The sequence below is a fragment of the Phyllopteryx taeniolatus genome, chromosome 1, assembly GCF_024500385.1.
Source record: "Phyllopteryx taeniolatus isolate TA_2022b chromosome 1, UOR_Ptae_1.2, whole genome shotgun sequence".
In the NCBI taxonomy this organism is placed as follows: Eukaryota; Metazoa; Chordata; class Actinopteri; order Syngnathiformes; family Syngnathidae; genus Phyllopteryx; species Phyllopteryx taeniolatus.
In genome coordinates, this window is record NC_084502.1 from 481403 (window position 1) to 504865 (window position 23463).

General features: G+C 45.8%; 1 protein-coding gene across 4 annotated transcripts; it reads right to left on the bottom strand.

Moving 5' to 3' along the window:
- Positions 1 to 1504: 1504 nt before the first annotated feature.
- On the bottom strand, positions 1505 to 9529 carry LOC133478108 (transcription elongation factor A N-terminal and central domain-containing protein). 4 transcript variants are annotated; one of them, XM_061773762.1, is made up of 3 exons: positions 9321 to 9529; positions 6864 to 7033; positions 1505 to 2517 (listed from the first exon to the last, which is right to left on the bottom strand). In XM_061773762.1, the coding sequence occupies exons 1-3, from the start codon at positions 9322 to 9324 to the stop codon at positions 1861 to 1863; spliced, it is 831 nt and encodes a 276-aa protein (XP_061629746.1). In that variant the 5' UTR covers positions 9325 to 9529; the 3' UTR covers positions 1505 to 1860. The 4 variants fall into 4 exon arrangements, with proteins under 4 accessions (XP_061629746.1, XP_061630004.1, XP_061629917.1 ...); XM_061774020.1 differs by lacking the exon at positions 9321 to 9529 and adding an exon at positions 9220 to 9236; XM_061773933.1 differs by lacking the exon at positions 9321 to 9529 and adding an exon at positions 7248 to 7587.
- Positions 9530 to 23463: the final 13934 nt, after the last annotated feature.

Sequence of the window (23463 nt, forward strand, 5' to 3'; positions counted from 1 at the left end):
GTGCCCGGAGAAAAGCCACGCAGGCACGGGGAGAACATGCAAACGCCACACAGGCGGGGCCGGGGATCGAATCACGCTCCTCAGAACTGGGAGACACATGTGCCAACCAGTCGGGCGCCCAGCACCATCCATCATACACCGAGCGAAATCAATAATGAATAAAAACAAGATTCCATTCATTTTTGATCAAATTGAATCAATTAAAACTGGATTTTAAAATCTATTCTTGAACTCACAGGAATCCAGTGTAAATATTGGCGATTTCATGCATTTATCCGTGCGGCACTGATGGCTCGCCATCATGACTGAAAGGGTGAAATCCTTTTTTTTTTTTTTTTTTTTTTCCACACAAATAGCAAAAGGACAAGCCAGATGCTGTCGGCTCACAATCTTGAGAGGAAAGACTTTTTCGTTTTAAAGGCTGCATCCTGTAAATTCCTTCTGAAAATACTTGAGTTGAAAGGCCAGAGACAAAAAAAAAAAGATTTAGGAGTACAGTAATGCTGGCTAATACATCACAGCAATTGCCAGATACACGCAAAGACGAAAGCGAAAACGACTTCTGAACTGTTCAATTCCGGCTAGTCACGTGCAAGCGTTTTGTCACTTGGACATATTTGCCCCGACAAATCGTGTAGCTTCCACTGCGTAAGGGAAACATTCAATTGAAGCACTGTCTCAATACATTTGTCTTCTTGAACAAACGCAAATCGAAAACTCACAATGACAGCTGAATTCCACATCACACAAAAGTCACTAAGAATGAACAAGATGCAAAATAACATTTAGCAGCTTTCAGCAAAGATGAGGATACTTAGTAATGCTGGCACAACCCTAAAAAAAAGGATAAACAAGGACAGTAATAGTTAATACTAGTCATTGATTGGTGTGTGTGCGTGTACCACGTTGTCGGAAGGACCTCAGGCTGTTTCGCTTTGAAAGATTCACATTCTGCTCGTTTTCGTTGAGGGTCCCATGCCTGATCACATGACGCATCTCGAGTTGGATTTATTCATTCGCAGCCTCACAGTTGCGAGGTTCCGAGTTCTGCTCATGTGGTCTTGGGAGGGCTTTTGTGCGACACGCCACGCGTCATTCAGGGGTGTGTCAACTTTTGTGCTAAAGGCCATATTTGAGTTTTAAACTGGACAAATGGGCCAAATGGTTCATCGATAAGGTACATTTCAAAAAGAAGAAAAGTTCAAATGTACTATATGTAACACAAATAATTCATTTTCATTTTTTAAAATCATGTATAATTCATTAAATGACAGCGGAGACAGCAATAGTTAAAATACAAAATAAATAACAGAATAGCAAAAGTCCACTGATAATTGCCCCAGAGGGATTTGTAATTTCCCTATTAAAACCACAAGATGGCAGCAAAGCGATTTAAACGAAGAGGATAACAAAAAACAAACCCCCCAAAAAAGTGGGGTCTGTATGACATCTCCAGGACTTCAAATGTTCAAGAGTGACAAGTTAAAGAAGACTAATATTCTGCTTGGATTCATTTTTTTTAATTATTATTATTAGTGTGCTCTGTAACAACACAAAGAATCGTCACCAAAACTTTTGACACCATGCTTCTAGCTCGGACACAATCATAAACCCATGTCACATAAATGCCTGTATTCAATAGTTTCATTATTCATCACAAACAAACAAACTTCATGAGGCTCTTCAATAGTATTAGCAAAAGAAATATATTAAAACCCTATATGTATATATATATATATTTATATATGTTTGTGTGTGTGTACGCAAACACAAATGAATTGAAAACAATGCAATCGGGCTTACAGCCGTAACAAGAGTTGAGAACCACTCGTCTAAGAAAAGCTGGATCCGTAAAAAAAGTCAGAGGCAGAGCCAGCCGCTGTGGTACCACCGCTGCCCACAACGGCTGCAGGTCACAAAGGTCACGGCCGGGTCATCGGGGCCTCCCTGCCGCGCCCACGCCGGCAGGAACAGCACCCCTCTGTTCAGCCGCGTCACCGTGCAGTCGAAGCCGCCGCAGCGCCGGCATCGGAGCCGCCGCGTCGCCGTCCCCTCTGGCCCGCGAGGAAGCTGCCGCTCGCTCACGCCGCGAGACGAGTACTCCTCCCTCAGTTGCCGGAGCTCGGCGCAGGCCATCTCCTCCGCCGTCATGCGGGCGAAGGCCTCCGGAGTCAGGGAGCCGCTCGCCAGGCCCTGGCGGAGGTGGCCGTTTTTTGGATTCCTCAAGTTGGCCACTTTGCTCCTCACGCAGGCTTTGTATTTGACCCGATCGGACGCGTGGATGCGGCGGACGTGCCGCTCGACCTGCGCGGCCAGCTCCGTGGCCTTGTCGCCGTCGGGCGCCTCGAGGTGGAGGGCGGAGGCGAGCAGCCCAACGCATTTGGACCTCAAGGAGGCCGCGGCGCCTTCTGCGTGATCGACCTCAGCCACGGAAGACGACGACGAGGAGCACGACGACGAGGAGCACGACGACGAGGCCTCTTGCTCTGTTTCTGCCATTCCAGACTTTGAATTCCACTGGTGGGAAGTAAAGTACAAATATTTTGTCACTGTATCTTTGATATTCTGGTATCTACTTCACTCAAGTGTTATTTTTTCCTGACATTTTACTTTCCGAACACTTGCAAACAGATTGATTTGTACTTTTTACACTCGTGTACCTTTCAGAGTACGTGAGTCAAATACTGAAAAATACTATGTAAAAATTTCCACTTATATATTCGCACTACTGTTCATTCATATGATCGCAATTAAGCAAACACTGGAAATCTTATTGTGAACTGCATTCCTGTACACACGTATATTCTTCTGTAGGACTTTGCAACAATAGGAAAATGTGGCTCCCAGTGTGACAACTGTTGAGAACCACTATTGTGTTATGCGAGTCAAACTTGGCATGCTCTGACCAACCAATCAGAGGAAGGAAAACGATGACGTTATTGCGGGCCGGCTAGCTGGCCTCAAGACGCCAATTAAGAGACCCGTTCAAGATGGCGGCGTTCAGCACCAAAGTTCTTTTTTCAACCATACTTTTGTATTAAAAGGCCTTATATAAGTCATCTGTGACCAATTCTAGTTATCTTAGTACAATACAGCTTGTAATTCATTTAGAATGTCTAAGAAATCGGGACAAAACCGCCAGAGCATGACGACCAGCATGGTTGATGATGATTTCCCACCCTTACCGCTAACTCCAAGCAAGCCCCCACTCTCGAAGAAACCAACACTGTCCCAAATTGACCGAGAATGCGCTCTCTGCCCGACCGATGCCGTTCGATCTTTGGCTGATCTCATCAACAGTAGAAACGACACCCTCGAGAAAATATTGGATGAGGTACGAAGTGAAATCAAAGCATTAAATGAAAAGGTCAATCATATGGGGAAAAGAATGGAAATAAATGAAAATTCCGTGTTGAGGACGGTGAGCCGGGTTTCCGAATTGGAGCGCGAGAGTCGGAGATGGAATTTGAGGCTCCTCGGCGTGCCAATTTGCGGGAGATTGTTTACTTGGGTATCGCAGTTACCAAAGATCAACAAAGATGAACGTCCCTTAATTTCAATCCTATCTTACAAAGAACTGAAAAAAAAGTTAAACCAGTGGCTTCTACGTGATCTGTAAAAAATCCGTCAGGCCTTCCCCTCATGGACCCTCATCTTCAAACACAACTATTCCCCTCGTACATATTATATACGGAACAACAAAGACATTTTGTTTCAACACAAATTCCTTTTCATTGAGGAGTGGTTTAATAACAACATTGTACATGTGGCTCAACTATTCAACAGGGATGGTCTTCTGTATTCTTATGAATACATATATCGTTGAAGTTACATCGGCCAACACTACTGGTTGTGACGGCCCGGGGCAGATTAGATTGACGTGGCAACACATAGGGGCTCGAATCTGATTGGATAAAACAATATAACTAACACAGCCGCTTTAAACTCTGCAGCCAAGAGAAATGTTATAAAATGAAGACAATAGATTGTTGAGAAAAAATTAAAACACCTTCATCAGATAGAATTTAGGTTGTTAATGTAATCTGCATTTGGTTTCCTTTTACTGGACTTGTGACATGTGTCACGACAATGAAATACAAGTACAACGAGCATTTTGTGAAGATATGGGCATCTAAAACTAATGTGTGAGTGTTGCGAGTACCTGAACTTTGTCACTTCCATAGCTAAAATCCCCAAACTGAATTGTTGTCCGCACCGCAGCGGCCATGTTCGTTTCAAAGGAGGGCACTGCGTAAATCAGCCGCCAGGTGGTGCTGCTGTCGCATGAAAGCCGCTCCGGGAAACGGAAGTCCATCTGCGATATTCTTCTTCGGTCTTAATAGTGGTTGGCAAAATGGCGCTGAAGTACATTAGCGCCACTCACTGGTATTGAGCGTAATTCAAGTATGACTAGCAAAACAAGTACTCTGGTGAGTATGATGTATTTTATTTAAATGGGTTATGTTTTTTTTGTCAGGCGGCACGGTGGACAACTGGTTAGCACATCTGCCTCACAGTTCTGAGGACCGGGGTTCAAATCCCGGCCCCGCCTATGTGGAGTTTGCATGTTTTTCCCCATGCCTGAGTGGCTTTTCTCCGGGTACGGCGGTTTCCTCCCACATCCCAAAAACATGCGATGTGGGTTGACTGAAGACTCTAAATTGCCCGTAGGTGTGACTGTGAGTGCCAATGATTGTTTGTTTGGATGTGCCCTGCGATCGGCTGGCGACCGGTTCAGGGTGTACCCCGCCTCTCGCCCGGAGATCGCTGCGATAGGCCCTATTGAGGAGAAGCGGAACGGATGATGAATGAATGACTGAATGTTGAATATCCCAATGCGTCTATTTTGGTCTTTGTTTAAATGAAGCAAAATACACTCTCAGGTCAGTAGACTTCCCAAATGTTTTCAGAACATATGTCATGAAGCCCGCGAGGGCGATTACGTAACCTGGGGTATGACATCACCGTCCACGTATTATTTTGGAAGTAAGCTCCTCGGATATATATGCAGCGAAGGCTCCTGGGAGGAAGCCGGCGGGCGGCTTCTAAAAGCTTTCGGTGCCAGTAATGGCGAACTGCTCGCTTTAATATATTCGGGAATGTCTCCCGGTCGATGTGGAGGAGGGTCACTTAGGAAAGGGGGGGTCAGCGTCGACAACAAATGGCCGCCTCCCTATTGTTGACGGCACAAGACCGCTATTCTTTTGGATCTCGTCAAATAATTTCACTGCGGCCCTCGCGGGTTCCTGCTCTGTGGGAATGGAATTTTACTAGCATGCGGCCTGCCATGATGTCCCTGCTCCAAGAGGTGGCGCTCTCTGCACTCTGCTGACTGCTTGGGGGTCTGCTGTATCAGTTCCTGCTTGTGATGGCCCCGCCCCTGGCGCTGAACACGCAGCACAAACACACAAAAGAGAGCGAGAGACTGACATCATAGCACGTGGTGGTGAATAAAAGGTTACAAACAGGCTAAAAACAGGTGCAGCACGTATGTACAGTATTCTTCCCTCACTTTTTAAATGATGATATGAGGAGGAATGAGGTGAGTTTTGTTATTTGTGGCACGGTGTTCCAGTCGTTTGGGGCAGAAAATGGAAAAGAAGCTCCACCGAACGTCGTGCGGACTTAGGGAGCGAAGACGTTAATAAAACAGCTGGAACAACGGAGAGTGCGGGTGGTGGTATGCATGGTGAGCAGTGAGCAAAGATAGAATGGGGGTTCGCTAAAGTACACTTATGTTTTCAAATGTAGGGAGTCAAAGTAAAAAGTCGTCAGAAAATAAATACCCAACCAAAGTACAGATACCGGAAAAATCGACTTCATTACAGTAATGTCAGTATTTACCACCAATACATACACAAAACCTAATACACGTTCCCAGCACACGTGAACAAAATGAATCTCAGGATGCTGGTCAACAGTGTTCGCAGTGAGTGCAAGATGGAGGTTGACGTTGAAGTTGTGTTAATGTAATTTGACAAGCGTGTGTGTGCGTGTCGTCGCTCGCCCACGCATCACAAAGACACGCGCCGTGACCTTGAGTGTGATCCCACATGACGGAGGGAACTTTTTTTTTTTCCGTCGTTCGGCCCTGAAGGTTGATCTGTTGTGACTGACGCTCCCGCCACGTTTGGTGGGCTCCCACTTCGGGGGTGTGATCGGCCAGACGTCACCATGGTTACGCCGCGTCGCCGCGGGCATGAAACAACTTGCCGCGCGCAGCGGTGGCCGTGAAAGGCTGAGATGGAGCGATCCGAACGCTAGCTGATGGCGCAGGATGTGAAAATGTCGTAAGGGCGACTGATCATATTCCTGAAACAACCATTGGACGATAGAGCAGAAAACAGTCCTAGGCCAAAAGAAATACAGGAAAATTCTGGCTCCAGTTGCACCAAATCCTGCAAATTGCCACAAATGCGTCATGACAAGGGGCCATATTTATTTCCGTAAACACACTGCGCCACGTGACGTCGTGTTTTGTGCGCATGCGTGTCACTTCACGGACGCATTCCGTTCAAATTACACGTCGCCTTTGTGTTTGCAATATCGACGACAAAAAGATCAGCTCTAACAAAAAATACAAATTGGGCGTCAAGAATGTTAAGTTCAACACGCAGAGCTGGCTAGCCCATTAGGCAATATAGGCATAGCCACCAGGGGGTGCCACAAAATTGGGAAAAATATATTTTCGCTACAATTACAGTATATTAAAACGAATAATTACTATTAAGTTTTAAGATCGTCTCCTAGGGCTCCACATTTGTTGGGCTGGCTCGGCAAACGCGGAAATGTCGTTTGTTATGGTTGACCTCGTACAAAGGTGTAAACTACAGTGAGCACACATACTGTAGTTAAGCATTTACCTCGCTGATAAGCAATCGCGGTGCCGCACCCGATTTCCAAGTGAACATGTCGCTCGGCGCTTTGACGTCCTTCAAGTTTCCTCCTGTGTCCTCTTCTCCTCCGCTCGCGTCGTTTCCGCTGTGCGAGGAAGTTTGAATTCCACACGTCCTGGAATTCTCATTCTTTGGGCCTGTAGTATGAGACGACACTTTTAACACAAAAGTACTCACGCGCTGTACTTAATTAGAAGTATGGCTACTAATGGATAGAAGTATGGATACAAAAAAATAAAATAGTCTGAAGAATTGCAGATTCAACTCCTTTACGCAAGTAAAAAAGCTACTAAAGTAAAGCACTTCCCACAGCTGTTTAACACTTTCGGCCTCCTCATTATCAGCACCCACCTTTGTGACCCCTGCGACCCTTGGTCCCCGTTTGGACGGCAAGTCAGATAGCTGCAGGAATTATGTGAGGAGAAATAAAAGAACGACACGACAGGATGTGGCGTGTTAATGTGAGCGCTCGCATGCTCCAGATGCTGACGCACACCCTTGCAAATTCCTTGTTGCTCATGTGGTGAAACGGCAGGAGCAGACTGAAAGCAGGTCAGCACCTCTCGCTTGCAATGTCGGCCTAATCAATAATAAACACGCACACACACACACACTTGCCTGCACTTGCTTCTCTTCTGTTGCATTGTGTTGGCTCATTTTGGTGAAATCTCCGATATGCTTAAGTCAAGGCGACATACTGTACAACTCCAATTCCAATGAAGTTGGGACGTTGTGTTAAACATAAATTAAAATAGAATACAATGATTTGCAAATCACGTTCAACCTATATTTAATTGAATACACGATAAAGACAAGATATTTCATGTTCAAACTGATCAACTTTATTGTTTTTAGCAAATAATCATTAACTTGGAATTTTATGGCTGCAACACGTTGCAAAAAAGCTGGTGGCAAAAAAGACAGAAAGTTGAGGAATGCTCATCAAACACGTGTTTGGAACATCCCACAGGTGAACAGGCTCATTGGGAAGAGGTGGGTGCCATGATTGCGTAGAAAAGGAGCTTACCTGAATTGCTCGGTCATTCATAAGCAAAGATGGGGTGAGGTTCACCTCTTTGGGAACAAGTGCGGGAGAAAATAGTCCAACGGTTTAAGGACAATGTTCCTTAACGTACAATTGCAAGATGCAAAGTGGAAAAGTGTTCTGTGGTCCGACGAGTCCACATTTCAAATTGTTTTTGGAAATTGTGGACGTCGTGTCCTCTGGGACAAAGAAGAAAAGAACCATCCAGACTGTTATGGACACAAAGTTCAAAAGCCAGCATCTGTGATGGTATGGGGCTGTGTTAGTGCCAATAGCATGTGTAACTTACACATCTGTGAAGGCACCATTAATGCTGAAAGGTACATACAGGTTTTGGAGAAACATGCTGCCATCCAAGCGACGTCTTTTTCATGTACGCCCCTGCTTATTTCAGCAAGACAATGCCAAACCACATTCTGCACGTGTTACAACAGCGTGGCTTCGTAGTAAAAGAGTGCGGGTACTAGACTGGCCTGCCTGCAGTCCAGACCCGTCTGCCATTGAAAATGTGTGGCGCATTATGAAGCGTAAAATACGACAACGGAGACCCCGGACTGTTGAGGGGCTGAAGCTGTACATCGGGCAAGAATGGGAAAGAATTCCACCTACAAAGCTTCAACAATTAGTGTCCCCAGTTCCCAAATGTTGTTAAAAGAAAAGGTGATGTAACACATGACCCTGTCCCAGCCTTTTTGGAACGTGTTGCAGCCATAAAAGTCTAAGGTCACGATTATTTGCTAAAAACAATCAAGTTTATTGAAAGTTCATTAACTATCTTGTCTTTGTAGTGTATTCAATTAAATATAGGTTGAACATGATTTGCAAATCATTGTATTCTGTTTTTATTTTTGTTTAACGCAATGTCCCAACTTCATTGGAATTGGGGTTGTACATTCATGGTCACAATTTAGGTGCAGCGGGACCGTGAGGCCTCCCGCCAATAGCAGAAACCGTGACAATTTGACGCCATCCGAAAAATGGTTATAATTGCCTATCATAAAAGCCGTAAACATACCACAAACTACGAAACCAAACGAGTTTAATACTCTTTTAAACACATCTTAAAACATTAATCTTGGTTAAATAATGGATTTGATTTCGAAAATGAACCCTCCCTCCCAAAAAAAAACAAAAAAAAAAACAGGCTAAAGTTGTAGAAATTGTAGAAATGTACTGCATCAAATTGAGAGCTGTGTGTCATTTTTGGATTGTGTTACTGTAAAACACAGCGCTCTAAGCTACAGCCAAACATTCCGTCGTGTTGTGCTAATGGGTTACCTCGCTAACGTGTCCGTCAATACTGAGCATTATCAACCGGAAAGACATCAGCTGTTATACAGCCGAGTCATGCCGCGTCACATTTGTTTATGTGCACTCACACATCGGGCGTAATACAGAGCAGACTCTGTTTTAAAACGAGGAAGTCACAGAACCGTTTGAGGCGTCTCCGCGGAGGATCAAAATGTCGATGGGATCAAACACGAGCCCAAGTGGGAAGATCAGAAGACGGCACGCAGTTCACGTTCGCTTCGTTCTCCCTTTTGGCAGCACGCGATGGAAGTCAGTTAGGCGCTTGATTCCAAGCGGACATCGTTTTCTCACAAGACACACAGCAAGATTGTTCCGCATCCTGAAGTCGAGAGGAAGCACCTGGCAGGAGGGCGACGACCTGCTACTCGCAATGTTCTAAGCCAGCTTCAAAATTGCCATTTTTCGGGCATTTATTGCCGTTCTCCACAGGAAGACGAACGCAAGCCGCTCTCACGCTCGATTGTGCGGAGGCTGACAACGAGCGCGTCTGCGGCCAAAGGCCCAAAGCAGCAAGGAGGTTCACAATCGCTCTGCCGGTCTCGTTGGGGAACTGCACCGGTGTGGAAGAAAAGGCAGGACGAGGATGAGTCTGCATGTCAAACATGATTTTTGTCTCTGTAATTCTTAAACAGCGTCGCACCAAAAAGTTCAGACTGACAAAAGCGGAAGGAAGGAAGATGGCAGAGAGGGCCAAAACTCCACATGAGGTTTTTACCAGAACAAACATGACGCACAATCTGGTGCCTTTAAAGCTTGCGCTTTGAAAGTGGAGGTCAGAGGTCGTCCATCTTGAGGTCTCGAGTCTTCCTTCAAGTAAATAAGCACCACTTCTGCCTTGTGCCTGGATCAGACAAAGACAAGACAAATTTGGACTTTCACGAACGTCAGGATACAAGCTTAATTCACTCGGTGACCACGCTTGTGACTCAAAACACTCGCATCTCATTGAAATGAATGGAAATGCCGTTAATCCGTTCCATGCTCCCCCAAAAACATTTTTTGTCGTCTTTTTTTCAAGGAAAATAGCCCTCTAGCACTTTATAAAAAACATAGTAATAACATATTTTGATAGAATAGAATAGAAAGAATTCAACCATTTGTGCGTCATGATTAATTCTTTGCGGTTCCTTTTGGGTTCCATGACTTGGCCACTGGGGGGCAGTTAACTAGAGTCATGCAGACACAAACGAAGAAGAGTTTCACAACGACTGTAAGTGACTCAGTAAGCTGCAATAATAATATATTAAATACCTGTGAGTATTGTTATATTGTCCATCTATGTCTGTTGCTGCATTGTTTATATTCAAATATCTGTTATTCAAAGCATTACAAGACTCACACAGTTGCTATTTGTGAGCCCGTCTATGGCATTCCACATTGTGTTAGCAGTAAGCTAGCGCACATTAAGGCAATGCGATGTGGTTGTTTTAAATACAGAACAATGTAATTCTGTTTATTTGTAAACTTCAGGTGGGCGTGGCATTAAAAAGCTTGACGCCACTTATTTTTCAAGAATTGTTACATTTTTGCCAAACTCCTGCTTGTTGTGAAGTAAATCGAGTTGCGTTCCCTGACACCATACAGCGCGCGTATCTAAAATTTTTGCTCACAGGTCGAGGCAAAAAAAATTGTCCGACCGACGGCTCGTATCTCGAAAAAATGAGAAAAGGCGGGTCACGTCTCAAGGCACCGCTGGACTACGTTACTGTACTTCAGTCGATTTTTCAGGTATGTTGACTTGCGAACTTCACACAGGAAGGCCGTAGTCAAGATCCGAAACCCAAAAGCTCAAAAGTGCGAGGCGGACGTGCCAACCGCCCGCCCGCTCGCCCGCCGCGCTGCCTTCTGACCAAACAAGCAACAGGAAACGCGACAGAAACGTCGCAAATAGCCACCCGCGCTGTCATCGTGCTCGGGTCACGCTTCCTGTCGTTCTGCCGCTTCAGCTCGTACCGGGGAATTCTGGGTGACGGCGAGTACCGCCTCCCAGACTCCGGCTGCGTCGCTCAGGAAGGTCACGTCCTCGTTGGCGAGGGCGATTGCAGAAGTGGAAATGCAGGATGTCGGTTCTCCATTTTGGCTCAGTAAGATCTTTGATACTAAAGTATCTATACTATACAGTGGAGCCCCACAATTTGTAGGGGATGAAAAGCGAGTATGCGAGGGCGCACTTTATTTGTATGTCTTGGCGGCGGCCCGGAACCCAGAAATGTGTTTTGGGCGTGTCTAAAATCTAATGTGCATTTTGATTGGCTGCGACGTTGCTTCATCGTGCAACAAAAATCTGAATTTTGAATCGCTGCAAAATCAGTGGGCGAGCGATCGGCCACTCAACTAAAAACTAGTCGCCGACCACGCACATTCCGCGACACTTCGGTCAGGTTCGGCCACATCGCCTTCAAGGCACATGTACACAAACAAAACAATACACGCAGTATTTCCTGTACATTTCATGATTGAAATTGTTTTGGGGTTTTTGTTTTGGGCTTCAAATACGTTTGAAATGTGTTTGAAAACTTTGTTTTAATCAGTTTAAATGTGCTTAAAGCATGTAGTATGGGTAAAACGAAAAGGAGAAGAAATGTTTCTACCCTCTATGGTCGTACGGTCTGGAACGTGGTAAAGAGGTTTCACGATCAAATCAGCAAATGTATGTGCGAGTAGCAAACATATTTGACTTCCTCAGTAACTGCAAGGATGTCGTGAGGCTGGCTGCAAAGCAAATGAAAAGAAAAAAGCAGATTGTTGATTGGCTACCCGCGAACAGCTCGGAAAGTACTGCATCAGCAGCAAAAAAACACCTGCATTCTTAACAAGCCCTGAACACGGAGGGAAAGTATGTCCAATAAACTTCTTTTACGATGTGTTGTGCTCTGAATCGCTTGCTAACGCATTGACATGACGCCGCGGAAGGTTCAAAGAAGCAGACGGTCGGATCCGTCCTCGCCTCGGCAGACGAGGAACAACTCTCCCGCATTCCTGAAACAACGATGACTCTCTGCAGCAACAAAAGAGCGATTCGTAAACTCGGGGCCAAACGGCAGGGGAAAAAAAACAAACAAAAACTTGCCACTCAATGTGATAACACGCTGTCCTTGTAACGGGGAGCTTATCTGGCTGCAACGGCGGAAGGGCCGGCCCACATTCTTTTGTGCTGACCTCACGCAGGAACACCATTATGCCTTCTCCAAAACCCAAAAAGGCATCATGGAAATTCGAGCAGCAAACAAATATCGTAGATTGCGGCCGCCTATGGGGCCTTTCGCGTTGATGTCGAGGAAAACGCTTGTGCGTCTTCTTCACTTGCCACCTTTCATTCATCACATCAGCACGCGACCACGCAGAAGAAGCAACGAAGGCTTCTAATGAGCAGGAATGCCCACAGATCAGTTGGACAGCTGCCACGGCTTTTGCCGCCCCCAGAAAGACGACACTCTGACTTTCTCCAGGAAGCAACAAAGTACAAATACTTTTTCAGGACCTTTCTGTACTTAACTTGGGTATTTGCGTTTCTGATCATTTTTTATTTTTACCTTCCTACATTTGAAAAGATTTATCTGCACTTTTCACTCCTTACTTGGCCAAAATAGTTGACAAGAAAAAAAAGATGTAAACAGAGGGAGTTAAAGTCAACTGCAGTCAAGAGTTTGATTGATTGCCAAATTAAAATTTGGTTGCTTGGTGAAGATAAGCGGTACAGAAAATGGATGGATGGATGGATGAAATGGAATCAAGATGGAGGAAGGTGAACTAGGGAGCACTAATGACAACGTAGCAGAAGAAGCAAGAAATGTCCTTTCCATTGAAGAGAATTGTTTGATGTTGGAGGCTCTGTGAAAAGTCAAAATTGTATCATGTGCCTAAAAAAAAAAAAAAGGTAAATTTTGTCAGTGCTAATCATAATAATTGAGCATTTTTCTGTTGACAATGTTTGCAAAACCATGCAAACGTGTTTTAAAAACATAATGACCTGAGCTAACACTAGCTAGCTTGATTTTCTTCTCAGCGCGATCTTGATGTGCATTGCAAATGTTATCAAAATGGGTATTCTCGACAGTTGAAAAAAAATATTTTTTTTTACTTTTGTACTTTTGCTGTAACCAGCCTTTTTTTGATTTCTTTGTTTTGGACACTTGTACAAGTGCAGATACGTGTGAGCGCTTGTTGCCCAGCGAGTCCGACCTCGAAAGCTTTTTGAGGAATGCACAACGGCAGCCGGTGACTCGTGCGAGGAATGTTCACGATCATATCTCGGTCCGACTCCGCTGTGTGTTTGCGCGTGTGCGTGTGTACTATTGGTGAAAAAAAAAAAAAAAAAGTGTGTGTCTGTCTCTGGATGGATGCAAGGATTACATAAGGCTGCGCCTGATTGGCTCCCTCCAAGCATGACAACTGGCACATTCTGGTGGATTATGGTTAATAATATTGGGAGGCAGCAGTGTCTGTTTTCAGTCTCTGCAGGCTTTATCGATAATAATACTCCCACTAAATACCATGGCTCAGCTTTTGAAGGGAAACCGAGCCGTGTTTGTGCAGCCGACTTCAAGACAAAAGTCCTTGAGTGTTTCGGGGCAAATGAGCTTTCTTGTTATTTACACGAGAACGCTCGTTTATGTGATGAGCGCAGCCGTGACACGGCTGGTTGCGGTTCGCCCATCGAAGGCAAAACACAACAAATCCGTGAACCCCATGGCAGCGGACGGCCTTGTTTCGTTGTTGTTGTTGTTGTTTTGTATTTTTTCTGCAGTTGTCTTAAATGATGTCAGCTATCACCGCCGCATGCCTGGTGAAAAACAAGCTGAGAGCGAGGCCAAACTATCTCCCAGGGTCTGAAACGCGGACGCGGATCGGACCGTTTGAGTCACAGCCGTCGGTTCCGACGGCCATCTGCTGCGTTCTGGCAGTGGCGGAAAAAATGTCTGCGATCTGTTCCCGTGTGTGTCGCATCTCGTCATTCTCACTATTTAGCTGCCCGCAGTCTCATTTAGTCGCAGCTTTGACGAACAGTTCTCCAGTTCCCACGAAAGCTGCAAGAAGATCCGTTTTCCTCGTGACCTTTTCGCTCAAGCTTGAACCGCAATTGGTCCGGCGAATCTTGCTTTATTTACTGTATATATCACTTTATTCATACCCGTAACAAAGCAAAGTGCAAGAGTCATGCATAGATAGTGACAAAAAGTGCATTTGTCAAGTATATATCGTATACTTGCATAAAGTGCATTTGAAACATTTTGCATTTTCTGCAAATAAATGCTCTAAATGACAATATTTGTATTTGAAATGTATGAGTTATGTTGTCAGCGGTTTGCAGAATAAAACAAAATTGTGTCGTTTAGTCAAACGTAGCGCTACGGATAGCCAAATCAGAGTAAATGCTTATTTACTCTGCAGAGCTGGTTATTCCAAGTCCACCAGTCGCACACAAAGTGCACGTTTGAATTGCATTTTTAGCAGTGACGCATTCGCCGATGCTTGAGAACCCTTCCCACTAATGAACTCCATATTACACTTATGAAACGGGTACGCCGACAGAGCAGCGCGTATCGCTGTCATGAATTATTAGCACGGAAGCACCGAGCGAAACAAAACAAAGTCTTTGCGGTCGTCGTCCCGTTTTTGGGCCTCCAGCCCGGTCTTGCACTCCAACTGTTTTTACTCCTGCTGCGGGCGGAGCTCGACCATGACATCGATTTTGAAATCCATTTTGCAGCGTCGTCCTGTCAACATGCGATTCGATTCTCTGGGGCGACTGAGCGTTTGCTTGTCCGGCGGACGTAGGAATGCGTTGTTCCGCTATCAGATGCTGCTGGAGACGAAAATGTAGGGAAAGGTCATCGGCCTGCTCGTCTGACGGAATGCGAGCGGCGTCGGGCGTGTTTTGACACGTTCGCAGCATATCCACATCGGAACCTCGATTTTCATGAAAAGTACTCACAACTTCGGTTTGGGATCATAGACGCATTAACATTTCAGGATCGACCGAAGATGCGTGTTGCCTGCATATTTGCTATTCACAAAAAAATTTTTTTTTTTAATTCAACCTGTTATTTGCTGAAAAACTCACCTATTTCCTGTTTTTGTGGTCAGGCCAACACCCTGTCTAATATAAAGGTATTGCTTTGACGCCGATGATGTCACTGATGGTGTGGTGGTACACTTTGGTGCGGGCAGCGTGGGTTCAGTTCCCACTCAATGTGAGTGCGAACGGTCGTCCGTGTCTATATGTGCCCTGCGACTGACCGGCGACCAGTTCAGGGTGGAGTCCGCCGTTCGCCCGAAGTCAGCTGGGATAGGCTCCGGCGCCCCGTGACCCTAACCAGGATAAGCGCTGTTGAAAATGGATGGATGGATGCTTTGACGCCATCTTGGGGTAACTTGGTGCCAGGGAGCCATGTTAAAGTGAGAGGAGGAGCTTCATTGAGTTGGGCCATGGCCCTGTCTAACAGAAAAATTGTGCTTTGCTGCCATCTTGTGGCATCCCTAGGCAATAATACATCTTTTTAGGAGTGGGGTGTCGCAAATAGCGATTGGACCGCTATGTAATCTTTACGGTTAACTAAATTTGACCTCTAAACTTTTCTCCAACTGTTCAATGTGTCGCCACCTTCTGCATAGCTGTTAACATAACATAACTGATCTCTGATGGCCAATTTCCCCATCATGAAAATTTCCACCGACTGTATGTCCACTTGCAGTATGCCTCTCTGTGACTCTTCCAGTCTCTCTGCATCGCTGCGGCAACGTGCCGGCGACACCGTGGGACGCTCTGAGCTTCCCAGGTGACGGCGAGCTGCCGTTGAGCAATCGCCAGGTGTCGTCTTGTTCTGGTGATTTCCAAACGTCAGCGGCATGATGAAAGGGACGCTTTCAATTTGAATTATGTTTGAGCCAGGAAATGTTTTGGTTCATTCACGGATGAAACACGTGTAGTATATGTTGCCCGCGGCGACGCCATCCTGCGGTTTCCTCGGGGCGGGCAACCGGGGGACTCCGCACAATGCGGGGAGTCCATCCGGGTCTACCGGGTCGGGTCGCGATGACCTCTGCGGTGGCGCCCTCTGTGGCCGCGGCACGGTGCCTGACCGGTTAGCACATCTGCCGCACAGTTCTGAGGACCCGGGTTCAAATCCCGGCCTGATCGGTGTGGAGTTTGCGTGTTCACCCCGCGCCTGCGTGGCTTTTCTCCGGGTGCTCCGGTTTCCTCCCACCTCCCAAAAACATGCGTCCTAGGTTGATTGAAGACTCTAAATTGCCCGTAGGTGCGAATGGTTGTTTATTTATGTGCTTGAAATGCAAGAATGCTTTATTATCATGAAAGAATCAAGAAGTCCATCTTGAGGATCACAACCGCGTCACCGTCAGAAGTCCGCAAAAACAGAAGTAGAGCCGCAGATCAAAATGGAGAAAGCTACATGCAGTATGCCCAGCGAGCTGAAAATCTGCATATCGATCAAATTCCTAAAGACCAACAAACCGCCGAGGAGACCATTTGCAGGATGGATGACTGGAATGAAAGGAAACGTGAAGAATTAAAAGCAAAATGTATAAAGCAGATCAGGACCACCCACAGAAACAGAAACGGGAGCAATTGTTTCTGGGAACTTGCCCTGCTGACCTTTGAAACAGAGAAGTAGGCGGAGGGAGGGAGCGAGGATTCTTTTTGGGGGTTCGTCACAGCCGTACTTTGTTTACCAACCTGCTCCCTCGTCTTTCTCCTCTGCTTTATCTCCCACGTGAGGCTCACAACTTTTGTAGGGTGGGCAAATGCTACCCGTCCATTCCTTTTTCCACCGCTAATCATCTGCCTAATAATTGACCTGGAAATATCCGGAGCCTCATTTTATTTGTTTTATTCCTTAGGGCTCATTCAGCTGGTTTCACAGTGTTAAGTCGTCTTTTTTTTCGGAAAGGTCCAGGGACATTTTGCATTGTGCTCACCTGCTCTGACCTGCGCCTCAGCCACCGCTATTGTTCGCAAGTTGTGCGCAGCGGGCATTCCCTCCCCTCCCACATCAGATATCCCGCCTACGTACGGCAAAGTCCGGATGCTGATGTGTTGCGTAAGAAGCGGGATGAAATGTTGCCAATGTACACCGCCGAGGCTTGTCTCACTCCTCCACATCGCCATCAAAATGACTGCAGTGCAAAAAGTCAGGATATTTAATTGACATTTAGTTGAATGGCAAAAAAAATTTTTAAAAATAAAAAATCTGGGATTTCTGTTATGAGTTTTTTCGTGACCTGGCTCGCTGTGATTGTGGGATTTTATTTTTTTCCCCCTTTTTTCCCGTCATGAACTCAACTCATTGGTTGCTTACCGGCTGGCTGGCTTACAATTTATGATGTACTGCAATTTACGTACAGTGTTTCGTGTTTGTTCATATGTATGCATTTTGGTCCTTTGACTGTGAGCTGCATAAAACGCGGTTAATCAAATTTTGAATGTATCGATCGAAGGGACCCGTTTGAAAGACACGGACGACATCAAGACGGCCGTGACGACGGAGCTGTGGAGGATCCAGGAAGAATCCTTGTACGAATGTATGAAGTCGCGGCAGAGACGGCCGGCGACGTGCGTAGGGCTCCGGGAGGATTGCGTCCAGAGAAAAAAATGCTGGTTTGTTGTTCGGATTTGAAATATATCGTTTGTGACACCAGTCCTGGGACTTTGCTGACATACCTCGTACATGGGGCAGAGGCTCCCAACAGTCGTGCCACATCCGGATGCCGAAATTGATCCAATTTCACTTTCATCGGAACAAAAGTTATTATTTTGTGTGTCTTTCTTCCATTCCTGCAAGTATATCATTTTTGTGTTCAACTAATGTCACACTAAGGACATTTGTAAGTAAACGGAGACAAGATCATCATTATTTCAGTATACATCCTGTATGTATATTCTATCTGTACACACATGCATTTTTGGTGACATTTATGTTTGCCGGCGTGTCATGAGAATTTTCTAAATTAATAAAGCTGCCCAGCGTCGGTTCCACTCGTATGCTATCAAAACAACGTGTTCCCGTAGCTTTGTTATTGTTGTGAATTGAATAACGCAAAATGCTAAATTAGCTAATGGTAATAAGTGAAAAACGAAACCTTACGTTGTTTCATTTTTGAATGTCATTTTGGAGTCGGTTGTCGTCAAATGAGCTTCGACTGCGTCACGGAGAAGTGAGTTGTTACTACTCTTAATTCCGCCATGCTGTGATGGCGACACGATGCCCAAGCGAGCCCTCTGCGCACTCGTTACGTCCGTTCTTGTTGCAGCAGCGCCTGTCCTGGCGCTGTGCCTACGCTGGAGCACAAAATGGCGCGCGGGGACAATTGTGGCATTGTGTGTGTGTGAGGGGGGGGAGCTCGCCAGATTTCCAGACAAAGATGCCGTGTTGATGCCCAACCGCTACTTGAGTCCAATTTGAACTGGGATGCCGCAGATGGAGGGGCGGCGAGGGAACGTGGGCACACGTCTGCCCGAAGCCTTTATATAAGGCGGGGGCGGCGGCGGCGGGGGGCCTCAGCATGCAAAAAGACACAGAGACCGCGGGGCATTCGGGCATCTGGGACTCTACTCACCAAGTGAGCGTTGAAATCTTTTACCATCTGCACAAAGAAGCGTCCGTGCATCCGGCCGCCACATCGTTGTGTAACCGCTTCACCTTTTGCCGCTTTTCCACACCGCCATAATTCTTCAATCCAAAGTTCAGGACAACATGACATCGGCTTCACCTTTGATACGTCCGTGTAGGAAACTTGGCAGTAAGGAGGCAAAACTTTGAAAACAAAACAAAAAAAAAAAAACAGGAAGCGCCTTCATTTCCTAGCCCGGCAGGTTTTGTTCCAGTGGTGGGAAGTTTTTGACTTTTACCTCCCTTTATTTTAAAAAAAAATACTCAATACAAAATAGGGCTTATTTTTTTCAACCTCGGCAGATGACGACACAAGGGGAACAAATGGAAACAGAGAAAGACAAAGTCAACAGTAGCTGCAATCTTGATTGATTGGTCGATTGGTTGATTGATCAATCGATGGATTAAGACAGGAAAAATAAAAACCACCGGGAGCATTACGGACAGTGACGCAAGGATTCGGAGATTGGCAAAATATTCCCCAAACTCCCAAACGCATGTTGGGAAAATGTGAAGCATTTTTGTGTCTAATTCCAAAAGGAATGTTTGTTGCGGACACAACACTGCTCCTCACCAACACAACACAACACAACACAACACCACTGTGACAGTTTTGCACGGTGGCGGCAGCATCCTGCTTTGGGGCTGCTTTTCGTCAGATGGAAATGAGGCCAAGACGGGTGGAGGAATTGTGGACAGTTCCAAACTGCAGTCAGTGTTTGGCAGCCAAGGCCAGGCTTTTAAAGACAGTCATTCCGGGTGTTGACTGACAACGATCCTCTTTTCTTTACTGCCCAAAAAACAATAAGCTCACTTTTGTCGTGATGAAGTTTGACTTCATCCAAAATATGTCTTTGTTTGTGGAGACAGTGACACGACACCTCAATTGAATTCCAGTCATCTGGGGACGATGCTCGATATAGCCGTGTCATCTGTCATGTCAACATTAAAGTTAGCGCAAAACCTTCTGCTAGAAAGCAAAACAGATCTCAAGAAACGCCTACTCGACCATCTGAACTTTATTTGGAGCGAATCGCAGCCACTTTAAGTGGTGACATGAATTTGAATGCGACGGTTGATTCTGAAAACAGCCACATCCCCATTATAAGAGGGTGTGCGCACTTGTGCAACCACATCCTTTCACTTGAGTATTTTTACTTCTGCCCTGGAAAAGATGATTCTTTTTTTGTTTTTTCGTCAATTGAGTTGTACATGTTATAGGTCACATTTAATAGTGGCAAACGTTTTGAAATGAGTGATCTATCTCTCCTTTTTTGATATCACAAAACCTTGGGATTTTCACAGGGGTGTGTAGACTTCTGGACAAAGTTCAAGTCCGTGTCCCGCTTCTATTTTGGTCCCGTTATCTTGACTATTTGGGTGCTGTTTGTAGTAGATTGCCGTGAGTCAATCTGAGACTGAGAAGTGTCGTAACAGCCGCGCATTCGAATGAATAAAGAAGTTGACTTGTAACTTGCGTGGTTAGCGAGTTTCCACATTTGCTTGGCATTTTGTGACGCGCTCCGAATGCTGCGCATCGTTGCAGCCGGAGTGAGCTGGCCCCTTTGTTGCCATGGAGACAGCACACGGACAGTGACGGTAGCTCTGCCCTCCACGTGCACACTTAGATCAAGAATGACTTTTTATGATTATGGCCTCAACGATTTGAAAAAAATCATTATGTGACTCAATTGTCGACTTTCAGCTTGAATGTGAGACAAAATTGTGGCATTTACCATTTGAGAATTACACCCTACATGGTAAGAAACGCAATTTGTATTTTTTTATTTTATTTTTTAACCAATGAAGCTCAATTAAACTGAAAGTAATGTTGACCTTTTCTTTCAGCTGTGCTCATTCCCGAAGAAGTGAAACATATTTTGTTTTCTTTGCTACCGTGTGACATTTGAAAATGTACAACGGCTGCTGAAACGTTGTTCAGCGTGTGCGGCGCTTTTGTAGTGTGAGAGGAAGTCCGTCCAGACTTCTCCTTTGGCAAGCCCAATTCTAATGAATAATGTTGGTGGCCAATGCGAGCTAACATGGCGCCTAAGAAGGAGCAAGGGCAGCATGTTTGGACCAATCATTTGCTTTTCAGCCAATGGTTGCTCAAATATTTGGGTTGTACAGAAAATATTGCGAAGGGTAAATGGGCAATTGGTGGGGGGGGGGTCACTGTACACATCCTGTTCAGTAGAATAACATTTGTGTTTTGACAGAGTGGGAAAAGGGAGGGCTGTCAACAGAAATATTGCGTCCCCCCCCCCAGACAAAACAAGGATCCGGGTCCAGGATTCAGTCTGTTGTGATGTCCTTGACTGTCGAGCCAAAGGCAGGCCACAAAAAAACAAACCAAAAAAAAAAAATCCCCATAATCCTGTAAGTGTAACCGATCAACACATGACTCGTTTTACTGGCGGCTATGTCCGATGTCTGCATTTGGCATCCCAGCGGCGCGTTGCGCAATGACGACTTTGAGCAACCCTGCAAATCTCGCGCCATAAACTTCATACACGTAAACAGATTAGACGAGGGGCAGCGTGGGGTTCGGCGATGGTGGCGGGCACGTAAGTCGCAGCATTCCCCGAACCTTCGGGCCCAAAAACATGAACTGATGGAAAAAAGGGGTTCGGCCCTTTTAGGCCATCGATCGGAGCTCCGTCGGGGATCACACCAACACAGCACATCTGGCGATAATCAACTGCTCGCTCTTTATGTCCTGCCGTCCATTCTACAGACATTTTGGAATTCAAAGTTTGAAAAATGTTACTTTAGTGCTTTTTTTTCTTTTTTCGTAGAAGCAATTATGACCGTTTGATGGCGAACAACTGCGAATTATTCAAATACCGATATCAGTCAAATTGGTTTTCAAAATAAAATTCAGTGGGCTATGTATTTACTCTTATCCATCAAATGATATGCAAAAGGAATCCACAGAGATGCTTATGGTTTTTCCGTTATGTTGTTGTTGTTTGTTTGTTTGTTTGTTACTTTCCCTGCGGTTCCTGCTGGAAGTGACGCGCGGCGTCAACATTCACTCGTAATTCGGACTCTTCTGCATTCCGTCAACTGGTGTATATTGGCACACGCAAGCGGAGGAGTACACTTTACAAGTTGGCAGCGTGTTGCGCCATCAGTGTGAGTCTGCAACGAGCGGCAGGATTTTGCCTTTTGACGTCATTTTCAATCTCGCAGAAACAGAGCGGCCGAGGGAGATTGACGCACGTCTCTCCAGGAAAAGGCTATCAAAGTCGACATGGGCTCAGCAGCTCTGGTTCAGTGTTCACACCTGAGGGCTTTGATGACTCTCATGCATCCTCGACAGAAAATTCCCCACTCGTCATTTTATCTGACCTAACGTGTGCACGAAACGTCCATCGTGACACAAACGTGATCATTTCTGCAGCTGTACGGTATATTTTGCTACGTAACACCGTTCGGTGGGTAGCATACTGATTCATTCGCTGCGACTGGGGGGGTCGCCATGGAAACGCACAGCAGAATCCGTGTGTGTCTCGCGCCGCAAGTGATGGAGACATAACAGACCAAATCATTGCATGACGTTCTAATGCTCATTCAAGAGTCTGTTGTCATGCTTGGGCGGCTCTTAGCATAACAATGCAGTTTGAACACGATTGCCACGTCCAGTTTGCGCAAGGAACGCACGCCAACAGATGGCCGCATTACAATCTGTTATCAATACCGAGCTGCATGTGGCGCCGTCGCGATCTCCAGAGCATTCCGAGCACGACGGCAGCCGCCGGAACGCCTTGCCGGGGAGACAGAGATGACTCGGCAACAGCTGTTGCCATGGGTTACCAGGCAGCGCTACCCCCGCGAGGCTCGACGCCGACATGTGAGACCCCGCTGCCGCATCGCAGTTATAGTTTCCCTAAGAGGAAAAGCGGATAAATGGATTGGTAGGTCGGTAGCTAAGTAGTTCACGAATGTAACGTAACAAAGCGGAAGGTGACGTCTGACGCTGTGCGTGCACCTATAAGGTATAAGTATTTTCTTTTTCTGTTGTTGACTCGCTTCTGTGTTTTGGATCATTCTCCTGTTGTCCTCTTTTGTGCTTCAACTGTTGGACAGATGGCCGCAAGTTCTTCTGCAAAATATCTCGTTGATGAAACTTGTCAATTCATTTTTCCCTTGGTGATAGAAAGCTGTCCAGGCCCTGAGGCACCAAAGCATGCCAATACCATGAGACTCCCTCCACCATGCTTCACAGTTAGGATAAGGTTTTGATGTTGCTGTGCTGTGCCCTGTATGTTCAATTCAACTTTGGTTTCATCTGTCCAGAGAATTATTTTGCCAATAGTGGTGTTGAACATCCAAGCGCTCTTTAGCAAAATTCAAACGTGTTTTTTTTTTAGACACCAAAGCCTTCCTCCTCTGTCTCCTTCCATTAAACCCCATTCTTGTTTCATGTTTCACGTTTCACGTAGGGTTAGATTTGTCAACCGAGAGGTTGGCACGTGCCAATGATTTAAAAAAAAAATTTTTTTTTACAGCTGACACTCTAAAGTTCTTTTTGACCTCATTGAGCATTCTGCGCTGTGCAGGACGGCCCCTCCTTGGA

Excerpts from the sequence above, each read along its gene's own strand:
- LOC133478108 (XM_061773762.1), bottom strand. Across the intron at positions 2,518-6,863 it reads CGCGATTGCTTATCAGCGAG|TGGAATTCAAAGTCTGGAAT; the intron begins GTAAATGCTTAA and ends ACTTCCCACCAG.